This window comes from Anser anser, assembly GCF_964211835.1.
Source record: "Anser anser genome assembly, chromosome: 18".
Lineage (NCBI taxonomy): Eukaryota > Metazoa > Chordata > Aves > Anseriformes > Anatidae > Anser > Anser anser.
The window spans coordinates 7,691,671-7,714,024 of NC_139739.1; the positions used below are offsets into that span (position 1 = coordinate 7,691,671).

General features: G+C 44.1%; 1 protein-coding gene across 25 annotated transcripts in view; it reads left to right on the forward strand.

The window, feature by feature from the left end:
• FBRSL1 (fibrosin like 1) overlaps nt 1–22,354 on the forward strand; it is a 519,147-nt gene that overhangs the window by 230,354 nt on the left and 266,439 nt on the right. For 20 of the 25 annotated variants that reach the window (XM_083803984.1, XM_083803995.1, XM_083804008.1 and 17 more), the window contains one exon: nt 6,047–6,082. The exons of the other annotated variants lie outside the window; for them this stretch is intronic. In XM_083803984.1, the coding sequence (XP_083660110.1) occupies nt 6,047–6,082 (36 nt within the window). The remainder of the gene's footprint in view (nt 1–6,046; nt 6,083–22,354) is intronic. 25 annotated transcript variants of the gene reach the window in all.

The following is a 22,354-nucleotide window of genomic DNA, read 5'->3' on the forward strand; positions in this document are numbered from 1 at the left end:
GTCTGGAGGAGGCTTTGGGAATTCGGTCCAAAGGGTGATGGTTTGAATGGGAACAGCACCTGCAGACGTTCTGTGCATTCACTGAATGAATCACAGGATCACAGAATGGTTGGAAGGGACCCCTGAAGGTCATCCACGCTGAACCCCATTTTGAAAGGGTGAAGTCTTTTCATACTGCTCCTGGCTGAGTGACTGTGCAGAAATGGCTTGCGTGTTTCTGGTCAGCGGCCGTTTTTCTTCTGTTCTCTGTGGCCATCAGCTCTAGAAATCTGAGTTTCCTCTTCTGGTTGGAAGCCGGTTTGGGTTCTGTAGCTTATCAAGCCAGTTACAGATGTTTAGAGCTTGTGTAGTTTGATATCTCACTGAACGTTTTTTGCAGTATTTCCGGGGGGAATAACGCCCCTTTGTTTATCCAACATAATAAAATAAGTGAGTTACGGAAGGAACGCATTCAAGTTTTGCATGACATCCAAAATCATTCATCATGTATTGTGGTTATCTTGTCAGGTCCTGGTTTCTAATCCAAGTGAACATCAGATGCATTCTGTGACCTTTGCCAAGTCAATTGCACTCATTGTATTAACAGACAGGGGTGTGAATATAGAAATAAATTGCGTTAAGAGTCTTCTTGTTAAGGTCTGGGATATATCCTATGTCCTTGGCCCTTTTTGCCCTCCTCTCCACTTACCCTTCTCATCTCAAGGCAGACAGGTTTTATAAGAGACATGCCTGGAAAGGCAGTACTGGATTTCTCCAGTACTCAAAGCTGAACTATTATTCTGTTGTTAAGTGTTCTGTAAGCGACCAAGTGAACCAGCGAACATACGTGCTTCCTCGTGTCTGAGTCCGGTCTGATCACCCAATTGGGGCAATTGAGAACTAGTGGAAGACAGATACAGCTAAGGTGAGTTTTCATCCTGAACAAACATTATAAAATGTAATTTGAAAATTTGTTCTTCCCATATTATTATATGTTCTTTCCATATTATTAATTATAATGCTAGACAAACAAATCAGGCACATGGTATATGATGAGTTTGGGCCTGTGATTGAGCAAGGAAAAATTAGTTGCAAAATGGGAGACAGGAAATATGTTTCCTCTGCTGAGGACTCCTTGGGTAACACTGGACACGTCTAAGTCTTTTTCTGCATCGTTTTTCACACTGACATGGGGATGATAATAATAATAGTGCTAGGAGGCTCTTTTGGGGGCTGTCCTTTGTCCAAATGAATAGCTATTTGCCCAAAACAGCTATTTCAACAGCTGAGACTGTAGAGTTGTTCAATGTATTCTTGGTGTCAGCCAACACAAGTGGCACATATCAGAAAAGCTGAAATGAACTCCTGACATTTCTGGAATATGCTAATTTAGGTCTTGTAGCCAAAGAGGAAGGAATTGAATACCAAAAAACAGAGAGCTGATTTTGCGGTCACGCTGCCATCACCTGCTTTTTATCTAATCCCTCTATGGTTAGTTCATATATCAAGGATGTAAAAGATCCAAGTTAAAGTCTCTCCGAACCACTGAGAGTGTGGAATTGGCTCGAGGTGTCCTGTTACCTTGACGTTACTGTATTTTAAAGCCCTTCTTACTGTCTTTCCAGTTCAATAAATAACCCAGTGGCTTTAAGAAACTGAACAGAGAGCATCTTGATTTGTTTTGCATCATGAGAGCAGTGGAAGGCCATGCTTTTGTTTATACAAAGGAAATAACTCTTCCCATCAATTTAATAGACAATCTTGGAAAACCTCCTGAAGGTTATTGGTGAGATTTTGTCGTAATTTTCTTTTCTAAATTGCAATCATGGTGTTGATAACGAGTAAAGGAAGAGATCTTTTAAATAAAATTGCAGTGCAACTCAAACTCTCAAGGACGTTGCGGGGATAGTTGAGTTTTTCAGCGGTAGGATTTTGTCTTTGCTGCCAGAAAGGTGTATTTTTTTACAGCCAGTGTAATTAACATGAGAGCTATCCCAGGGTAGAAATAATTCACTCTGTGACATAACTGAAATGTCTTGTCTGTGCTGTCTGGTTTTGTTTTTAACCTTGGGCTTAAAAGGAACCAAAAATCTTTAGCTGTAAAAGAGCACATCATCTGCAAAATATTATAAGCCATTTATCTTTATGCACAAATGCCATCTAGCACTGTAGTTCCACTTATGCGTCATTAAACGCACAGACCACACTCATTTTGCCCCTAACTAGGAACAGTCTCCCTTAGAAACTCAGGGCATTCCAGACAGCGCTGAAAGAGCCCCGGGAGTCACGAAAGCCGGAGCTCCAGCCCAGCACAGAGGGCCCTGCCCTCCCCGACGTTCTGGGGATCGCGCCCCATGGTGGGAGCAGCCTCCGCGAGCTTGGTGCAGCAGCGGGAGGTACGGGCATGGTGCTCCCCCCGTCCCCTTCATCCCCAGCGTCTCAGCACTGAGTTTTGGAGATGGGAAGGCGTTTGGAAATGCGGGGCGCGGCGGCTCTTCCTGCAGGCAGTTGGCCAGGTGGGGTCACAATGCTCTGTCTTGGAATTGCGTCTTTGGCTGCGTCTCTCCTGCCCGTGGTGCCTTCCTCCGACCAGTTTGGGACGGCCAGAACCAAGCCTTTCTTTGGTGGTGCCAGGGTTAAAGCAGTGAGAGATGGGTTGGGTTGGGGTTTTGGTCACGGGTGAACCAAAGCTACCTGTTAGTGCTGGTCAGGGCGGCACTAGCATGTGTGTTTAGCTGGGTGCTCTGGTGACCATACCTTGCTGTTTGACGTGCTTTTAGAGGAGGCAAAAAATGACCAGAATAGCAAATAAACTATTTTGAGAGCAAGGACTTTATGATAATGTTCCAGGAAAGTGTCCCCATCCTGTAGGTGAGAGCCTCTGCATAAGGCATTGCAGCTGAAGGCTTGCACCAGTTACTGCTCCTGCCAGACAAGCACTCATTCACCACCAAAGGAGGTTGCTTGAAGTTTGGGTAGATGCCAAGTTAAACTTCCACTAAGATTTCTTATATTTGCAGCCACTATTGATTACTTTCCTCGTTATTTGATGTGGGTATTGAGACATATGGATTGAACTATTTTTATATCAACCCCAAAAGATATTCTCCTTAGGAACATCCATCACAGTTGCATGCAAACTATTCTGCTCTGGTGCTTGTAGCTGCTGTTAGTTGGGGCTCTCAAGGCTACTACATGTGGCAGTTTGGTATGGAGTCCCCTAAAGAGCCCGCAGTGTTCCTCACTAGCCGAGAGAGCAATAGCGGTCTGTTAGATGTGCAGAAACATGCATGCAAACAGCTCTGGAGAGCGTGGGGCACGGCTGTGCATAAACCTAATTGTTGGAAAGGATTCTGCAAGTTGAATCCAAAGCATTCGCCGGTTACTAACTTTATACATGCAATAAAAATTCTGAGGGTAGAAAGAAAACGCTTTCCCCCCCCTGATTTCCAGGAAATGTAATGTTAAAACTTGTAAAGGAGAAAGAAGTTCTTAGATGTGAAAAATGCCAGCGTAAATTGCCATTCAGTTTTAATTATTTCTGATGTAACACTGCATTCAGCCTTTGTTTATTCTTTTCTACTCAATGGTTTAAATCAGTGGTCTACAGATTCCTGGGGTTCTTGGACAGCTTGGGATGCCTGAAAGTTATCTAAGAAAAGCAGGTCGTTGTTAGCTTGTTTGAACTTGTCATCCAAGGGTCTGCTCCATCCCTGGAAAATTCTTTGGAGGGTCCACAAGTCTCCAAGATTGAAAATAACTGTGTTAAAGTGAGACTGCTTGGAGGGGCTGTTTCCCTAGAGGGAAGCTTTTAACGAAACCTCCTGTTTCTGTTTTTGGTTATTATTTCCAATTTGCTAGACTTTGTTGATCTTTGTTAAAACCAACTTGAGTGAGGGGAAGAAGAGGAAATGCTGCCTTTTCTCCTTTCCTCCTCCCATCTCTTAGAGCAGGTAATTCACCCTCTCGTCGTTTCTGTGTGCGCTTTAGGTGAACTGCCTGCTCGAGCTATCACAAGTGTCAGAACAGGTAATTGTATTTAGCTGTTCAGTGTACTTATGTAGATAGCAGGATATTGTTATTAACCTTTTTTCTATACAAGGCTGAATCCCATGAGTGTTTTGTTTTGTTTTCTTAATGTATTTAGGAGGAGGGATAGGTTCATCTTAGTTTCTCAGAAACAAATAAATGCTACTGCCCTTCATTTCACCAGTCTGTAGCCTTATTTCTGGGCAGTTTACATTAAAGAGGTTTATAAATATCTCCCTATCTTTTTCCAGCATTTGAAGGCAGAGGCCAAAGCAATGTGTAATATGCAAAAGGCCAAAAGTTACACCCTGGGAGCACTTTGTTACTGCTCTTTCAGACTTGCCTGTGAGAGCTGCCCTTTTCCTACAGAGCAGAGATCCTGGAGCTGCAGCAGGACAGCGGTGTGCGCGCTGCGTGCCAGGCCAGGGGATGGGCCCTGGCACCTGGTCCCACATTGGCTGCAGACGTGTGGATGCACAGCTTGCCTTCCTCCGGGCACGCTGCTCCCCGTTCCAGGCAGGCAGGCTGGGGATAAGGCTGCTGGGAGCCCCCGTCCCCCAGCAACATGCTCACCTAGTTGCTGTTGTCTCTTCTGCACCTCAGAAACGTCTCTGCATGGGCGCTTGGCTGGCAAAGTGCTTCTCTGGTGCCTGGGGCAGTTGCAAGGCACAGAGCACAGGCTGAGGGACAGAAGAATTGAGTCTTGTGCTGAGCGCAGGAGTCTGGAAAGGTTTCTGGATGTATTTGGGTTATTTTCTGATCAAAAGGTTTGAAAATGGTAGTAGAGAGGCTCTGTTATCTTACTGGGGGAAAATTGCAAAAGTTTGCAGTAGTCCACAGTCTGTGTTAATCAATCTTTTGGGGGTACTGTGCTGTTCTGGTGATTTAGTAACACGGCAACACCTGGCACTGCTGCAGAAAGACAAACAATCCTCGAGACCAGCCTGCAGTGTTCCAGTATTTTTGTTTAGGCTTTGGTACCCACTAGAACATCAGTCTTGGAAATGGGGCTGCTAAGGCTCCCTGAATCCTGTTTAACAAAGTCACGTAGCAAGGGCATCGTGATTGTAAATCACGCTTGGAAATCGGCCTGCAGAGTACGGGTCATGTGCTGCAGCGCCCTCCTTGTCATATGCCACCACTGTTCCAGGCTCCTTTTTACTTTCCAAAAAGAAGGCACAGAGCAGCAGCTGCGGATAGAGGTGGAATTCATTTAGCTGCTTTGAGAAAGCCACTGCCAGCGAAAAACAGCGGCTCAACAGTCTTGGGTTGTAGTGAGGGGAAAGAGATCCAAGCGACTGGAGATGGTATAATAAAAAGGAAAAGAACCAAATGATTTGGCAGCCTGTGAAAGAGGTAAGGATGTGGTAGAGAAAGGAGCAGGAGGAGCTGGAATGAAGAGCAGAAGTAAACAATATAATTTAACTTATTCAAAAGGGACAGAATGCTTATTAAAGCTCTGAGAGATGATAAATTAGTGCTTTGGTGCCATTGTTGCCTCAGATAGAGTTGTCATATGGTAATACTGCAGCGATGAAGGCTGGAGGCTCGTGAATTCATAGGAGGGGAGTGGAAAGTGGGGTGTATGGTTACATGAGTTGGAGCTGGTGAGGGAAAATGTGCAGCCTGCTTCAGGAGAGCATCCTTGTACCTGCGTGCTGTTCCGTGGAAGCTGCCATTACGTACTGAAGAGGGCCAGTTGAAAACACATACTTCAGTGCATCCTTGAGTCGCTGTTTCTATGAAGATGTATCCCACTCTGAGAGCTTTTACCTTAGTTGGAAGGCGCTGTCGAAGCTCTGCTGTAGTTTATGAAACCCTTGTCTGAAATAGCCCTGGAGCCCTCACCTGGAAATGCTCTTTTGCTGTTACTCCTGTGGCAGCACTCAGAATGTCAGAAGATAATTTGAGGCGCTCTGGTGGTGAAGTTTTCCCCTAAGGAATACTGGGCTGGGGGAGGGAATCTCAAAATGATCTTATCTTACATTACACAGAATCTCTTGCATTACTTACTGTGGCATATTGTTTCCTCCCACAGAGTTCTGCTCAATCGCTTTCAGGAAGAGGCTACTCCGTAAGTCATTTTACAGCTAATTCTTTCACTTCTGTTGATGTTGATTGCAGAGGTTTACATTACCTATTGCATATCCACTGACACGAAAGAAATGTGGAACGTAAAAAATAGGCTTAGAGAAGAGGCCTGTCATGCACGTGGCAAGGGACAGCTCTGACGTGAGAGAGCGTTCGGAGTCTGGGGGCTCCTTGAGTTTAATTTTATGCCTATAGGAAGGGGTTTTTGGTTGTTTTATGGTGCATTTGTGCTAGATAGCCATCTCCTGAGAATTAGAAGATGTGAGAGGGGAGAGTTTTCAACACCGGTGGGAGATGTTTCCCTCCTCTCCTCTCTCGCTCAACCCTGCATAGGTTGTCATTTGTGCATTAAATACAAAAATCAAAGAGAAAATTACTGCACTTTAAGAAGAATTGTGACCCTCACCAGTCTGAACAAAAAGTCAATACTCTCTTGTTTACAAGCTCTGAGTTACAAGACATTGTAGCAGAAAAAAATCCCTTGTTTTCAGAGGACGGTGTTGCTGGTCCCAGGTATAAGTGCTATAGGGCTGGTGGTGCAGGGCCAGGGCACATCTACATACGTATACAGTGCAGTAGTGATGTTGAATTGACCATTTCTGTTCACATGTACCTTATTTGTGTGTACTATAATGACATTTCCTCACATAGAGATGGTATAGTTATTTGTTTATTTGGGTACCTTTGCTGCTCAGTGGTCCAAAAAGGCAGGCACATAGATGTTATTGCATGTATTAATGAAGAAATAGGAGAGGGTATGAGTGGCTTAGCAATGTCAACACGAAAATTCCTGGAATCACACTGTATCTGCCTCCCATAACCAATGTATGGTATGTAGATATCCGTTATGGTATCCTGGTTGTTCAGCCAATAAATCATGTATTCCCTCATTACTGGTGCAAAGGCTGTAGGTAAAGGTGTTTGCTAATCTTGTATGCAAATCTGAATGAGAACATCTACGTGCAGTTAACAATTCCTGCCTACACTTATTGACAATAATTGCTTTTTTCATGACCTTTGCCATGATAAAGTTTTGCCTTCTAGACGCATGGTCTAAAACTCTTATCAAAAGCCATAGCTGTTCACTTTCCATCAATCAAAATGAGTAAACTTTATATCCTTTAGGAACCTGATGAGAGAACTGGTACACAATTTTTCGTGATAATCATATGAATTATTTTCTTTAAATAATTTGTTTGGAGATGTTTGATGGAACCCGTGAGGTCCTACCTGGTGCTGTATGCACAGAGAATGAATTAATTGCTAGGCAGTTCACAATTTATATTCTGATTTCATAGCAACACTGTTGCACGCTATCATATGTATTATCAGAAATACATAATACAAAGCTAGGCACATTTAAATCACAAATGCTTTAAAAAATAGCACGACTTGAAAAGTCTTATGGTATTACGAATGTTGTCACAAATTTTTAGACAGTAATGACACGTGTCTCCTAAGTATCCTTCTGTGAAAAGCTTTCCAGCATCCCAGGTGAGTATCGTTACTTAATTCACCGAGTGATGAGGAACATTTGCTCTCGTACAGGGATTTAAATCTGTACTTGCAGACCAGTTGAGTGCTGCTCCCCCTGTACGTGAACAGCTGGATCCACCTAAGCTTCTAAAGGCAGATGCTGTATCTTCTTTTTGTCTGTAAAATGCCATGCATGCCTGTGGCACCACATGAATAATAATGAATCATCTTCACAGATTTCATGACTGAGGGCATGGTTGGGGAATGAAACAGTTTCCCACTGGCTGTAACATAGGTTTCAAAATCTTAATGGAAAAAGGCCGAAGAGTTCTTTTTAGAGTCTCTAGGCCAGTAAATCATAGGACTGTTTTCCACCATCACTGAATGTTAAGAAATTTACTTCTGTCTCTCAGATAAATTATTCTGAGAAGATTTCTAGCTCCTTCTCTGTGCATGTTTGGGGACAAGTTTCTTTTATTTAGCCAACCCATAACCTGTCAAGGGAGGTAAGAGCTTTCTGCGCGCCAAGGCAGTATTTTGAGATCATGAGCAGTGTGAGCTGGGGTTGCTTTTCCTTTTGGGTTGTCATTTTCCCTATTAAATTGCCTTCTGCCTCACCAACTACCAGCTGTTGAGGCTGACCGTTTCCCTTAAGACTCCGATGCTGCTCCAAATTGATTCAGCATAAGGCAGAGACTATCACTTCCAGCACTGCCAGACCTCGCTGGCCCAAACCTGTTCTGGAAGCTGATTCTCCCAGGTGGCAGAGATGTTCAAACCACCAGTTCAAGAAGACTGGCCCCAAACCAGGGGTTGTCCGTAATATCCTGTAACAGTTTTCATTTTCTCGTGAAAGCAGCTGTATATGAAACACTAAGTCAGTATTTTGGCTCTGCCCCTGTTTACATCAAATAGGTTGTTTGCCAGACATGGTGAAAGCATGTTAAGAAGTAGTGCTAGCAGGAGGCACGGTGGAGACACCGTTTCTTGTACTTGCCTGATATCCTCCTGATATCTGTGCACGGCTTGTGTCGTTGAAGACTGTCACTTGCAAAATGATGATATATATCGTTACTCTGTGAAGTGCTTGTACCGGGTTTCATAAGCAGCTGTTTAAATACCACAAACTATTTTGTGCGTGTTCATTTTTTAATTAGCTTGCTTCAAATCTGCACGCTTCACCATTCGCTTCCTTCAGCTGTCCTTGCAGACCAGGTTGATTTCAGAAACGCTGGTAAATAAATAAAAGGACGTTTTAAGGAAATGCGCATTTGCAGAAAGAGCACTTGGAACCTGTCGTAGGTCTCTTGAGTGAAAAGTCTCAGTCCAAGGTTTCAGTCAGGCAAGCCAGGCAAGGCCTGCCTGTGTGCTCAGCACAGGTTGGCACCACCTGCCTCGGCAAGCTGGGGGCCTGGGAGCTGAAGTTAAGAAAATTAAATACAAGGGTCTGCATAATAGCTCCTGAGTGCTGAATATTCCAACAACTTCATTGATTTCAGGCTTCCCACGGAGCCTAAATAAGGACCATGCTTGCAATAACTGAAATCCCGGTGTCGCTGAAGTTAACAAAGACCTCTGGTTAACTTCAGCTGCACGCAGATTTAATTTCTACATTTGAAAATTGTGGCCTCCAAAGCGGTGCTAACAGTGACTTGGCGTGTAGTTTCACAGTCTGTCTGAGCAGGTCACAGGCAAAATTTCTTATAAACCAATTTCCCAAAATAAAGTTTTGAAAGGCACGTAGTTTGGCATGGATAACATGAGACATATCTGTGTCTGTACTGTTTCTGCAGGCTCCTTATCTCATCAGTAGCATGTGATCCATATCCTTATCTTACTGAATGTATACTTCCGCTATGCTGAGAAATAGAATGCTAGTTTGTTTATGGAGGTTAATATCTTATTCTCTTTATGACTTGATTGTTACATATATGCGATAAACTACTCTAGCCATTTGTCACACTTCCTGCACACACAAATGAGATTGGTGATTTTAGTCAGACAGGTCTGTCTGTGTACTCTGAGCAGACAAAACAGATTGTCTTTTTGGTAATAGTATGAGAGGCCTGTCTATCTGAAAATGCACTGATTTGTTGAAAAATAAATGTAAAATTAGAAATTAGCTACATATTGAGGTTTCAGTATATATCATTTAAGTTGCCTGTGGACCATTTTTCAAATTTCTGATAGCTAACTCAATTAAAGACCTAACATACTTAGAAAGTAGTTACAACGAACATAAAATCAGTACTTACAGTTAGTTATTAATGGCTAAAAAGTTGGAGTTGTTTATAACGTTGGGCTCATCATATAGACAAACCCAAGCTGCAGTTGAACTTGAGTCACTTCTGCAGAGTACAGTAAAGGAAGGAATTGGGAGTATGTGGTAGCTTAAAAAATAAACAAAAAACCTTTTCCAATAAATTATGCAGTTTATTTATAGAACATCTGTGCAGCTGTTCCTCTTCTGAAATGAAAGGGGCTAAAATGCAGGAGTGAATAAACTTGAAAGCATATGGCAAATGGGTAGGCAGTGAACCAACCTGTCTGAGCGTACCTTGGAACAAAAGTGCAGGAGGATGAGATGTCTTTGTTTTGTTTTATTTGTTCTTGAAAGATTTTTATTTTTCATAAAAGCAGTAACGCGCACTTGGCAACAGCGGCTGCTGATTTTTATTCTGAGCTTCTGTAAAATATCAAAGTCTTTGCAGCCCAGTCGAATCCCTGGCAGCTCATCAAATTCTGTTGACTTTACATCTTTCTTGTTGAGCACCGGAAACCAGCGTCTCCGATAACTCAGACTAGCTCATGGGTGTCAAGAAATTTGCAAAAAGTCCCTAAGGCCTGCAGAGCCGGGCGGGTCATCCGGAGCCAGGTCAGTGCTACTTGCACCACGCAGCCTGCTTGCTTTCTGCTTTGTGAGGCAGCCCAGGAACGAGCACCTCCGTGCTTGGAGCACCCTGAGCCCTGCCGTACCGCGTGCCTGTGGCCCAGCCTGCCCTGGCTTCCCAGTTGTTAGAGATGATCTTGGTGGCCTTGCAGGATTCTCTCATTGAATCGTGTATCTGTTCTGTGTGCTTGATGGGGCTGTACAGGGTGCTGTCACCGAACGGAGCTGCCCAGGACCACCTTTACTTGCTCAGAGCTCCTTAGCTGGTGCCATGGGCACGTGTGCTGGGTGTTGAGTCGCCTGATTTGCAGCGTGGAGGTGGTCTCTGGTGCAGCAGGCGCAGTGGGAAGGAGGACAGGTATGAGTGACAGCAAAGTGCTAGGTAATCATCAGCCTTGAGCTGTTGACTGTTCGCAGGTTTATATACCCTCATATACCCTGTAAAGCTCTTTTCACGGCCTGTTTTAATTTTGTGCCAGCTCAATGCAGCTCTGTGAAACCCTGAAACAGATGGTCCCCACTAAGGAGGCAGCTCCCACGCCAGAAACCCTCGGTGCGTGTACAGGCAGGTTCGGCGTTTCGGCGTAATGGTTACACAATGCGCGGAAGCTCGTGCCAGCAGCGCTCCGCTGGTCCGCCCGGTGCTTTGCGGATGCGCTTGTGCTCTCAGGCTGGGGACCAAAGTGTCAGATTTAGAAAAGCACCTTCAGCGGCTTCTTTTTCATAAACAGCTCAGCTCAACGCCACAGGTGACGGTTATATACCTTGCCACTTATGTGATTGCCATCGAGAATCCGGCATCCTGAGAGAGATCCATTTCTGCACTAAGATCAGCAAAAGGGTTGCACTGAAGCATGTATTGCTTCTGCTTGGGAATTCATGTGTGGTTCAGCTCGTGGGTGTGGAAATGTGCTCAGTGACCAGAGGCAAACCTGACTTGTAACTAATGGGGCTCCTCCACTTGCTGATCTGTCATACGCTAATGAAAAATCTCTCCTCTGTAGGTAGGTAAAATTTTGTAGCTGGGCTGGAAAAATCATTGTATTTTAGGACCTCTGATAAATTAGCATTTTTCCTTGCCAAAAATCAATATTGGAAACAGGGCTCTTGTTATGAATCTAAAACTCCTTGAGCTGGAGCCAAAGTTAAATGATAAAAAAAAAAAAAAAAGTGAATTTAATATGCATTTCCTACAATAGTGTGCCTGTGGGCTGGCAAAATGAACAAGATTTTCTGGACAAGATTTATGAATAAAGGAGTAATCATTCCAAAATAAGTATCAATCTTGTTTTGCCATGATGCCAAGTATAAAAAAGGGACTGTAATTGTCTTTCTCTTGTGGACAAGAAGAAGAATGGCAGATATGTTCCCTTCAGGTGGAGCAATGCTCTGTCTTCTTCGAAGACAGGTACTCAGAAAGGGAAAAGAAAAAGGGTCTGTGATAAAGTAATGTGGTCTGTAAGAGCTGTGGCAGTGCAGAGGATGAGAAATAGAAAAATAACAATGTATAATAGAAATATAAAGAATTTTTAAAGGAGGTCTCTCTGTAAGATAGCTAGAATTTTGGAGAGCCAGGAACGTAATTGTGGGTGTCAGTCCAAAGCAGTTAACTTCTGCTGCAGTTCTTTGCGTGTGTTCCTAAATAGCCTCACTTCACAAGAACTCTCCCCATGTTTGAGTTCACCCAGACAAGCCGGGTTTACTGAATAAATACTCCAAGTTTGTTTGTTCTGAGTGCCGAGTGCTGTGTGAGATAGGGCCAGGCTGCTGTAAGCCAGCCAAGGAGCCGGCCCCTTGACTCTGGAGTCTCTCCCATAACCCATGAGCTCCAGTGCTGTTGAGTAATTAGGGCATATATTATTCCAGATTTGTGGGAGCTCTTGAGGGTTTTTGAAATGTCCTATGAAAAGCGTAAGCAGAAGTACAAACATAAATGAACTACATACTTCAGCTTTACAAATACTGGAGCCCATAAACATCCTTACAACACATTTTCCTTTAGAAGTTCCCTTTTCTGAAAATCTGTTTCTTCTTAGACGACTTCTGCTTTTAATTAGGATGAAAAGTCCCATAAATTTTCACTCATCTCCTCAGCCATAAATAAGCACAAAGAGCCCTCTCCAGCTAAGTTTGTCTGCCCAAACCAGCGGCGCTGCAGAGAGGTGGCCGTGGAGCTGCCCGAGCAGCGCTCCGGCAGCAGCAGCGCCCTTTGTCCCTGAGGCACCAGCAGCGTGGGGCGATGCTGATTTCCATAAACTCCCCAACTGCAGGGGAGCCGCAGCCGGCAGACACTGCGAGCCCCTGGGAGCCCCTCGAGGGAAGGGGCAGATGACTTCTGTGTGATTTTTGCCCACGTTTTTAATCTTTCCAGCCATCGCCCCCAGCTTGGCTGGGGGCACTGTGGGGGATCCGGTGGCTAATCTGTCTAAAAAGATGCTGTTGTTATACAAATGCATCCCCTGAAATTCCCCATGCTTCTCGGCTTTTGGGGTAGGATAACCTCGCTGTCGCTGGCCTTGCACACTGAAATGGAGAGTTGTCCAAAATCCATCTTAAATTCACCAGCCTGGAAAAGATTACACCCTTCTGGAGAGGAAGGGCAAAGATTTTGAGAATATCTGGTCTTTATTTCTAGAGCTTGTTGATTAAGACTGTCCTGAAGCAGTTGTGTCATATATGAGCTATAGCTTTCCTTGTATGCTAGGGCAGGGTATTTGCTTGTCTGAATGGTTTTCACATCATTATTTGTTCTCCCAGCTCTTTCCTTACAAGCCCTTGCCTTGTTTTACCTTTCTTTTCTTTCCATTTACCAAAACCAACAAAAAGACGATTAAAACGGGCGGTTGATTAGAATCAGGGCTACTTACCAGATGAGCACAATGAACAGGGGAGGAGTGTGGAGCCTCTGGGGGGAGAGAGGTAGTTTCTGATTTTCTGTAATGCTCTGTTAGTCCTGTGCAGTGACAAGTGGCGATGCTAGGGCGTTGTACCTAGAGAAGGGGTTAAAGTAGCCAATTTCTGAGGGCTGCATGATCGTGCTGGAGTTTGCTGTGCTGGGTGCTGTGGTGTGTTCCTCGGAGGAAATTCATGTGGCAGGCGAGTTCACGCTTTCTTGTTTTATCTCATATCTCAATATGCCCTTGCAGAAACCTACACCCAAAACCACGGAGTGTAAGAGGAGCAGCAGAGGAAATAACAGTGACATTAACTCGCAGTGCTATTGTAGAAATGAGACAAAGGACATGTTTTGTTGACCTTAATAGTAAATGAACAAGAGAGAACAAGGAAAAGGGATTGAGTGAATGAACTTTGTGGATGCTATTGGCATTAGAGAATGCCGTCTTCTTCTTGTGTTGCAGGATTTAAAATATTTAATTGTGCAGTTCTGTGGAATAACCTTTTGCCCTTGTGCTCAGGGACTGATTTCTAGTATGTCCCCAAATGGTTGTACCTGTGTTGAACTGCAGGGAAATAAATAGGTCTACAGAGGGTCAGTTATTTGGATTGATGATAAAACTAGCTGCTGCATATCTGCAGTGCAAGGAGGGCTTCCCTTAGGTTGGTGGTCTTCACTCAATTTCAGCGCATGCATTTCTTCCGTGTCACCTCCTTTTTTTTAGCTGGAGTTCATTATTAAAGGTTAGAGAGAGATCTTCGCCAATGTCAGAAAACAAAGATGCAGCTTTAATTTAACAAAACAACAGATGCAATCCTAAGTCAGATCTCACCCCATAGAAGGGTTTTAGTAGCATATTGAAGGTGTGGTGGCTCTGATGTGACAACTGCACATGGGGGAAAATCTGTTGTATGTTGCAGGTTGGGGTTTCACTCTTTCTCACTTCGTGTTTCAGCCTGGCTGCAATATACCAGGCTGCTAAGACGTAAATATAGTGGGGAACTTAACTGTGTGTGCAGCAGAAAGGCAGCGCTCCCCCATTTGGGAGGGGTGAAAGAAGAGAGGAATGGCACCGTGCTTGCTCCTGTAGGGAGGGCAGCCAGCCAGGGGAGGAGCCCAGAGCGCTGTTAGGCTCCTGCTGCAAGACTCAAATCGTTACTGGAAGGACTGGACTTTTCATCTGCTTTGCTAGGAGAGGAGCTTTCAGATGGAAGCCCTACTCAGCCGTGTGAAATGTTTCCTGCACAGTGTCAGAGCTTTCACTTCCCATCGCGTTAGCATTTCAGCTTTGCAGTTCCTCGTTGTTGATCCCAGCCCCAGTCGCTGTGACTTGCTGGTGACATTTTAGAAAGTGAAATAACACCCAGGTGCCCTTTCTCCTTCTTGTGGCAAATAAATAAACGAAACTGTAGGAGGCTCGATGTAAAACTTGAAGACAGGCAGGGAATGCAGCTCAAGGGGAAAAATGTAGACGAATCCATAGCGTGCAGCCCATGTGTGAGATGAGTCGCACTGGGATGGGAGACCTTGCAATACTGTTTGGTAACTGGTAAGGCCAAGTACTCTTTTTTATTGGTAGGCTATTCGTTTGAGGAAACAGCTTTGTGGAGGCAGTGGTGTAATTCAGAAGCCCAGTGGTTGACATACCCCAAGGTTGGTCATTATAAGTCTTGTTTTAAAATCTGCTGATGGATGAGACTAATGTTACGAGAGAAATTTTTAACTTCCAGTTAAAAAATACCCGATGTTCAGCTTAGTTGCAGCTGATTGTAGCTGTTCTTTCATTTTTCAGCTCATCACAGGTCAGGAACTCAAAGGCACAGAGGCTGAATAGAACTGTTCATCACTCTGAGCCCTGCTTTGTTTTTGTGGGAATTGTCTGCTCCTGTAGCACTTTGTTTCATTACTTTTTAAAGTTTGGTTTACTAACCTGCTCTTGGAGCAGACACGAGCACCAAAGCTACTTTTTAATTAGCCCTGTGGCCCATCCGGTGTGTGTGCGCTAACGTCTTGGCTGCACAATGTATTTCCAGTGGAAAGGAGCAGTCTGCCATAGAGTCTTGTAACCTTGAGGTCAGTTTTGAGCTCAAAATTGCTTTTGATTATGGTGTTAGTATGTGTCTCAAAAAAAAAAAAAATCCAGCAAGCACTCGGGGTCCTTACATGGCGCTGCTGAGTTACACGCTCAAATAATGTCACATCTCGATTTTAAACGAATTAACTGTTTTATTTAAGGATTCTTTCTGGATACAGTAATGTACTACTAATTGCGAATATTCAGAGTTTTGCAACCAGAATAGAGGAAAGATTAACACACTGTTACATCATAATAGGCACGTCTGCAGTGGTTTCTACAGGAATGTAGCCTGATTCATACCTTGACTGTCTACGTTTTATCTCTGTGTGGTATGATGGGTAAGACTTGCTCTTTGTGTGCCTAAACACTTACGGCCTAGATCTGTAGTATCCCGAGGAATTTTCTGGTCTGATTAATTTGCCACACATTTTTCAGAAAGCGTCATTGCCAGTCTTCAAGAAACATGATAGGGCTGTGTAGTTGTTAGGTGTTTGCAAACCTCAGTCAATTTATTTAGATTGGTACTTTGCTGCCTGTAAATAAAAACAAGTTTGGGGTTTGATTCAGAAGCTATGGGGTGTGGTTCTTAATTTTTTTGGGCATGGTTGGACTTGATGTTGGGACAGTTCCTGGTACCCTAGTAATCAGCTAACCCAAACAGGAAGATTTTTGGCCCTGTGGTAGCGATCAGAGTGCTGTAGGTGAAGGATGATGCAGACTGCATAGCATGTGGTTTTAATTCAGGCAGCAGTGCACTCAGACCAGTCAGTAATTACCAAGGGGAAAAAATGGTAACATCGAGATGGGTGAAGCGTACATCGGTTTTAACAGGTTGATGAACCAGTGCTGTCAACTTCAGTGGTTAACAGCTCTGTTTTGTCACATATCACTTATACTCTACAAAGAGCCAGAGGTAAGCAAGTCAAAACATAATTGTTGTCTGCAGGGTTTCACCCTACCTCCCATTGCAGAGTAAGCTTCAATTCTACTTTTCTTCAGAATAATTCTTGGTGATTTCCGTGTATCATCAGATCATTGTGACAGCTATGAGAACTCCAGAAGTGATCTCTTGATGAGTTACCAAGGCCATGTGTGTGCCCTCTTTTTGTGTCCTGGTTAAGAACGCCAAATTAAGACAGCAGGAGAAATTTCTTGCTGACTTCACTGGGTGAGGGCTGACCTTCACGCTCCAGGCAGCAGCATGAACAGCTGAGACGTTAAATGTAGTAGGCTACTTACATTGTAAGGAACCAGAGATTCAGAATTTGTTCTCAGAAAGCACTCGTGTTTGAAAGGTTCTTCTCTGTAAGCATTTTTCATAGCAAGATACAAGCAGGTGTTGACACAACCATGGTTGTAAGGCTCGTGATCAAAGCTAGATCAAACCCCCTCTTCCAGCCTGCAGGACAAGTTTTCCCCACAGTATTTGCACCGTTCTTCCAAAGCTGCTTAATAGCATCTAGGCCAAGCAGCAGACTGGTTTACGAGGAAAAGGGCTTGAAGCATGAAGATTAGGATATGACAGTGAAGAAGCCTGGGGCCAGTAAGCTCTGTGTAACTGGCAGGCGTTGAGCTGGGATGGGTGGAGGGTGGTCACAGATTTGTTTAAGGCATCTTTCCCTCCCCCTCAGGACTTGCTGTTCTCTGAAGAGCCCTGGTTTGCATCACTTCTAATGAGCCAGGGAAGAGGGCGGGAGAGGGTAATGAATGGTCCCTTGAAAAGACGAGCCAGAAATACACGCCACACGATGACCCAGTCAGCCTGTTTCACTGCAGCCAGTTTCCTGCCGAAGATTCATTTCGAAGAGATTGTGAGAGCACTCAAACAGGAAGCTGCAACTTCACCAAACGGTTTCGGTATCAGTGTGTTATCTGTGGTCATTCCCCTCTACAGCTTGCGGCGAGCTTCTGGTTAGCAGAGAAAGACACTTTGAGCTGAGCTGGCATCAGTTCCCACCTACTTAATCAGTTAAGTTGTGAGCCGTGCGGTTAGCTCGAGTCCCCTGGTTGTCTTGTGGATTGCCAGTGACAGGAAGGTGGAGATGCATTGAGTGGTTTAGACAGGAATAGCTTGGTTATCTGATGGTCACCCCAGAGACTGATAAAATTATGTGAGCTCTTTTCTGAGAAGACATCAAAAAAGCAGAAACTGTTGTCTGCAACCACCTGAAGAGTTTACAACGTCAAGGGAAATTTTGCTTATCTTAAAAGCCTCAAAACTGTTAAGCCGTCTTCACCACTGCAGACCACAGCAGTGCCTCAGACTCCTGGTGCACGGGATGAAGCTAGAAGAGCCCCTCACGTGCAAAGCTGTAAAATCATATTGAGGAAACAATAGAGATCAAATCTTCAAAAACTACTTGGGCACTTCAAACTGGAGGTGAACAACTTGAAACAGATGAGAGAAAGCAGTCTTTTCCGAGGGAACACCCCCATACGTTTTTGGAAAACTTGGTCTCTCTGAGGCGCTCGCATTGCCAGGAGTTTGGGCACGCCAAGCAGTGAGTGTCTGCAAAGCATGGCTGCTTGATGAGCCTGGACTAGCGAGAAGCCAAAACGGTGGTGGCAGTGACACGGGCCGGCAAAGCTTAGGACAGGGAAGGTGGTCATATTCTCCGGACCACTTAGGGCACCTGATTTGTTTTCCTTGTATGTTTGCTGAGCAAACTGCAGGGTTACAATGGACAAGCTTCAGAAAGAGACCGGGGGCTAATGAGGCTTTAAATTAGGACTTTAAACGTGCCCTTGGGCAAGTTGCTGTGAACCTCAGTGCCCGAGTTTCTCTCTCTGAAATGGAGCAGGGATACTCATTGCTGCTGCATGTTGAGGTATGCGGATGGAAAGTATGCTACTGAATGGCACATTTGTAAGGGCATGCATCTGTGTACAGGGCTTGTAGGATGCTTTTGTCTGCTTGTGCTGCGTGGCTCAGAGTCTTTCAGTGGCAACCATAACAATCACTGCGTTTTTGACTCAAAGCTATTTCCTTTCCTGGTGCAGATTGTCTGGTATGCATAACGTGTTAATTTAACAAAGCAGTTCTTTTGATACAGCTTTAATTTTTTAACAACAGCTCGGAGGCAATGATGTACAGATTATATAGTGTCAGTTTCCCAATTAAAGTTTTACAGGAAAATACTCTGGTTTTGCTTTAAGCATGTGTTGAATTCTTCCTTGCGGCACTTGTGCAAATGAAAACTGTGCTATTGCAAAGCATCCATTTGAAACCTTGAAATATTTATTGCAGCTGCATTGAATACTGAAGCAGGAATCTTCCTGTAGGCTTGTTGATGTCTGTCATACGCATATATTTTGTAATTAAATGTCTGGAAGTGTGTGTGTATGTATGTGCGGTTGGGTTCTTGTGCTCTAGGTTTTTGCAGGTTTTGTTGTTGTTGAGCTGCTTTTCCTGAGAGAAATTTTTAACACGTCCCTTTTAAGATTTCCTGTGAAATCTTAGCCAAGGCAAGACCGCATCTTTGAAGTGTAATGTAATAAAAATAAGGCTCCTATTAATTGTTGTGCAAAATGTTGAGGAAGTGACTAAACTGCTGCCCTCACTTGAATGTCAGGCCTTGTGAAGATCATCCCCGTGGCATAACATGCCCATTTGGAGGATGTGGGATGAAGAGTACCTGAAGGGACTAGGAGGATATATTTTATTCTTGAAACATTACCCACAGTCTGAATAATTACATATATCTGTTATTTTTAATGTTATTTTCTCTTTCCCCTTCTTTCTCCCAGCCCTTTGTCTCAGATAATACCAGGTCAGTGACTTCTGTTTCTGTCACCTGGAACCAACAGGGACTGACCGTGTCCAAAATCGTCTGCTGGACTAGGAAAGCCTGCAACCCAGGGGATGCCACTGTGTGGAGCATAAGCTGAAACTCCTAGGGCAAAGCAACATAGGGCTGGTTTTAGAGGGGACTAGGAGTCGTCAGTTCCAGTAGCAGCAGAGCATGCCATTGGAAAGCTGCAGAGGCAAACACCTGGTGGCGTCTCCCTCCCTGGTGGCACCAGCCACTGCTCACCCTACCAGAGGCACGTCCCAGCTCAGAAGTCTCACCCCCCTGGAAGCTGGGAGATGATCAGAACTGAACTGGAGTGTCAGATAGCTAACGGAGGTTAGCCTGCAGCCTGTGGTAGCATTAGCTGTTGCCCAGATCTGCAAAGAAACACAAAGATCTTTGCAAATGCATCTAAATCCAGCCATTAATGGGATTTTGAAAGAGGGAAGGTGCAGCTGCTTTTACTGGATAGTGAGTGCGATCTCTGAACGTGCGACAAGCCAGCAGCCGGCGGCAGGGGCTTCAGAGTGTGCTGCACGTCTGAAATGCTCTCTGCTGCCCAAGTGCCAAGGAAACCACCTGCCCACTCTGAAACCAAATGCTGCAGTCTTATGTGTTGAGCACTTCCCTTGTTTTCTTTCTTTTTCTTTTTTTTTATTTCCAGCCGATCTATTTGGATTAGTCCTACTGCTAGATAATTACAGCTTTCATATTCGCATCTTTTTCTCAAGCTTGGCTGCATTATTTTTGGGCATCTATTTAAGACTTTATTATTTTTTTAAAACATATTGTGTCCTTATTTGCATATTTGTATTTCAGAACAAACAAACAATGTCTCACAGTACATCTTTGTTCAAGTATTTTTCTTAACAAACAGAACTTTTTCAGGCATGCCAGAATCAGCTTCATTATATAAATCCTATTTATGGATCCTACTTAGAGCATGGAGGGGAGGGATTTAAAGGGGCGATTTCCACAAACGCTTTATCTGGTGCTGTATGAGAAGGTAGGGTAACAATTGTTCAATATTTCAAGGAAAGATAAGAGATTACAGCAGGTCCCCAGAGGAATGGCCTTTCTGTCTTTCTGTCTTGTCAGTGTTTCTTCTTAACTTCACTGTTGTTTCCTTCATCAGATACTGAAACAGAGACCCAGGACCTAAACAGAAGGGCAGAAGGCCTGGGGAGGTAGGCTAGGTCTGCAGGATGACGGGCATTGCATAGGAAGCCTTAGTAGACACTAAACAAGATCAGCGCACAAACCTTTCACTTTGCTGCAGTATGATGGGCTCTTCATACATAAATGAAAAAAAAATAGGCATTTATGTGGGAAATAAAAGCCAAGGCATTCATTATCAAAGCCAAAAGAAATTGATTCTGCAGCAGTATTTTGTTCCAGTGACTCTATTTGTATAATGTCCAATGATTGATGTAAAGTTAATCATTTTATCTGAAAGATGTTAGTGCAAGCTGACAATTAGGCTCTGCATCGCTGATTGGCTTCACTGTTGTTGGCACGGAGAACAAAAGTAGGGACAGCATAGCCTGTCAGGTCCCACTTCATCCGCAGACTTGGTAGGTTTAAAGTATCTTGGGGGAAGGGAGAACAGCAAATCTGGGAATTTTGGAAAGAGTTTCTATTGATTTCCTCAGTTGAATGATGGCCACTGAGCTGTTGGGTTGGCAGGATTGGTACTATAGTTGCCTTTCAGAAATAAATGCTAAAATCTGAGTATTCTGGCAAATATAAAGGGAATCATTTCTTCAAAAGATTCCAGTAACACTGCTGGGCTGAATGAGAAAAATGGTGGAAGTTGTTTTAGGCAGTGTAGTTTAAATGAAGTATGCGAGTTGAAACATGCAAGAAGAGCTATGCAAATGAACTTCAGATGAATCTGGTGGTTAGCAAGAAAGGCTTTGGCATGTTTTTAACTAAAGTGTCTGTGCGTTACCCATCTGGTTGGCCCAAAGTGCTATGACACATTGTGCACCGGTGACTAACGCTTTAAAGTTTCTGTTCAGGTGGTTGGGTCAGCAATCAAAATGGGCTCGTTGGGAAGATGAAAGAGGAGGGCAGGTTCTCGAAAGAGAAAGAAAAATTAGAAGGGCAGTTTGCAGTTTCACATTAATTTTCTTCATTGCTATACTGGACAGCCAGGGAGAGCGAGGAGAAGATGATTGCGTGAAGGGGTTGAGTAATGTCGAAATGTACAGGAACAAAGCTGCAGCAGGTCTGCCTGCCAGCTTTTTGTTGTGGGGTGCAGGGGCAGGCAGGATGGATCTCAGAGGCATGGCACGAGGTGTGCAAACGGTTTGGCCTCTGAACAATGCATTGGGCACCTAATGGTTTTATCCAGAGCTTTTGTGGGGCAAGGGCTGATTTGTGTGTATGTGTTTTTTTTCCAGAGTTGTTTTACTGGAGGAGTGGAGTGAGAAAGAAAGATCCTCAATAGGACTAGTTTCTGCTTTGTGTTACGGATGCTTTACACCCGGTCTGATCAAAACCTTATCTCTGATCCGTCTGTGCCTTGGGCAAACATCCTTGTGTGTATTCTATTCAGGTAGCTCTTTACCTCGCTGGCCTTGGACAATGAGTGGGAGAACAGTAGGCTTTTTTTCATCTCTGTGACAGCAGTGGAGAGTTGCAGGAATCCCAAGAGAGCCCTGCACATAGATGGAGAGGGGCTTCGCAGGCTAAACAGGACCGCAGCACGGCTGCGGCTTGTGGCTTTGCCGAGCGTGGTGTTTTTTACTCAGCAGACCTTCTCAAGTTGATTGATTTTGTCAGAATTTGCTTTAAAAGAAATGAGTTCTTATCAGTGGTAGTGAAACCTAAGGCAAACATGTCATTGAAAATAAGCTTACAATGGCTTGATCAAGATCTTATGAATTGAGGTTTTTAGATATTGAAATGTGTTCAATTGCTGCAAAGCTGGAAGCACATGTAGGAAGGAGATGTAATTAAAGCTGCATTGTGAAGAGCCAGATTCAGAGCTTCATGGAGCCCTACTGGTGGCATTTTCTGATTTCAGACCTGTAGTAATGTGCTTTTAATAATTTTGTGCTTCAGTTTGGTCAGAACGGGTTGCCCTTTTACCCAGACCTCCTTCATAATGATAGGTTTGT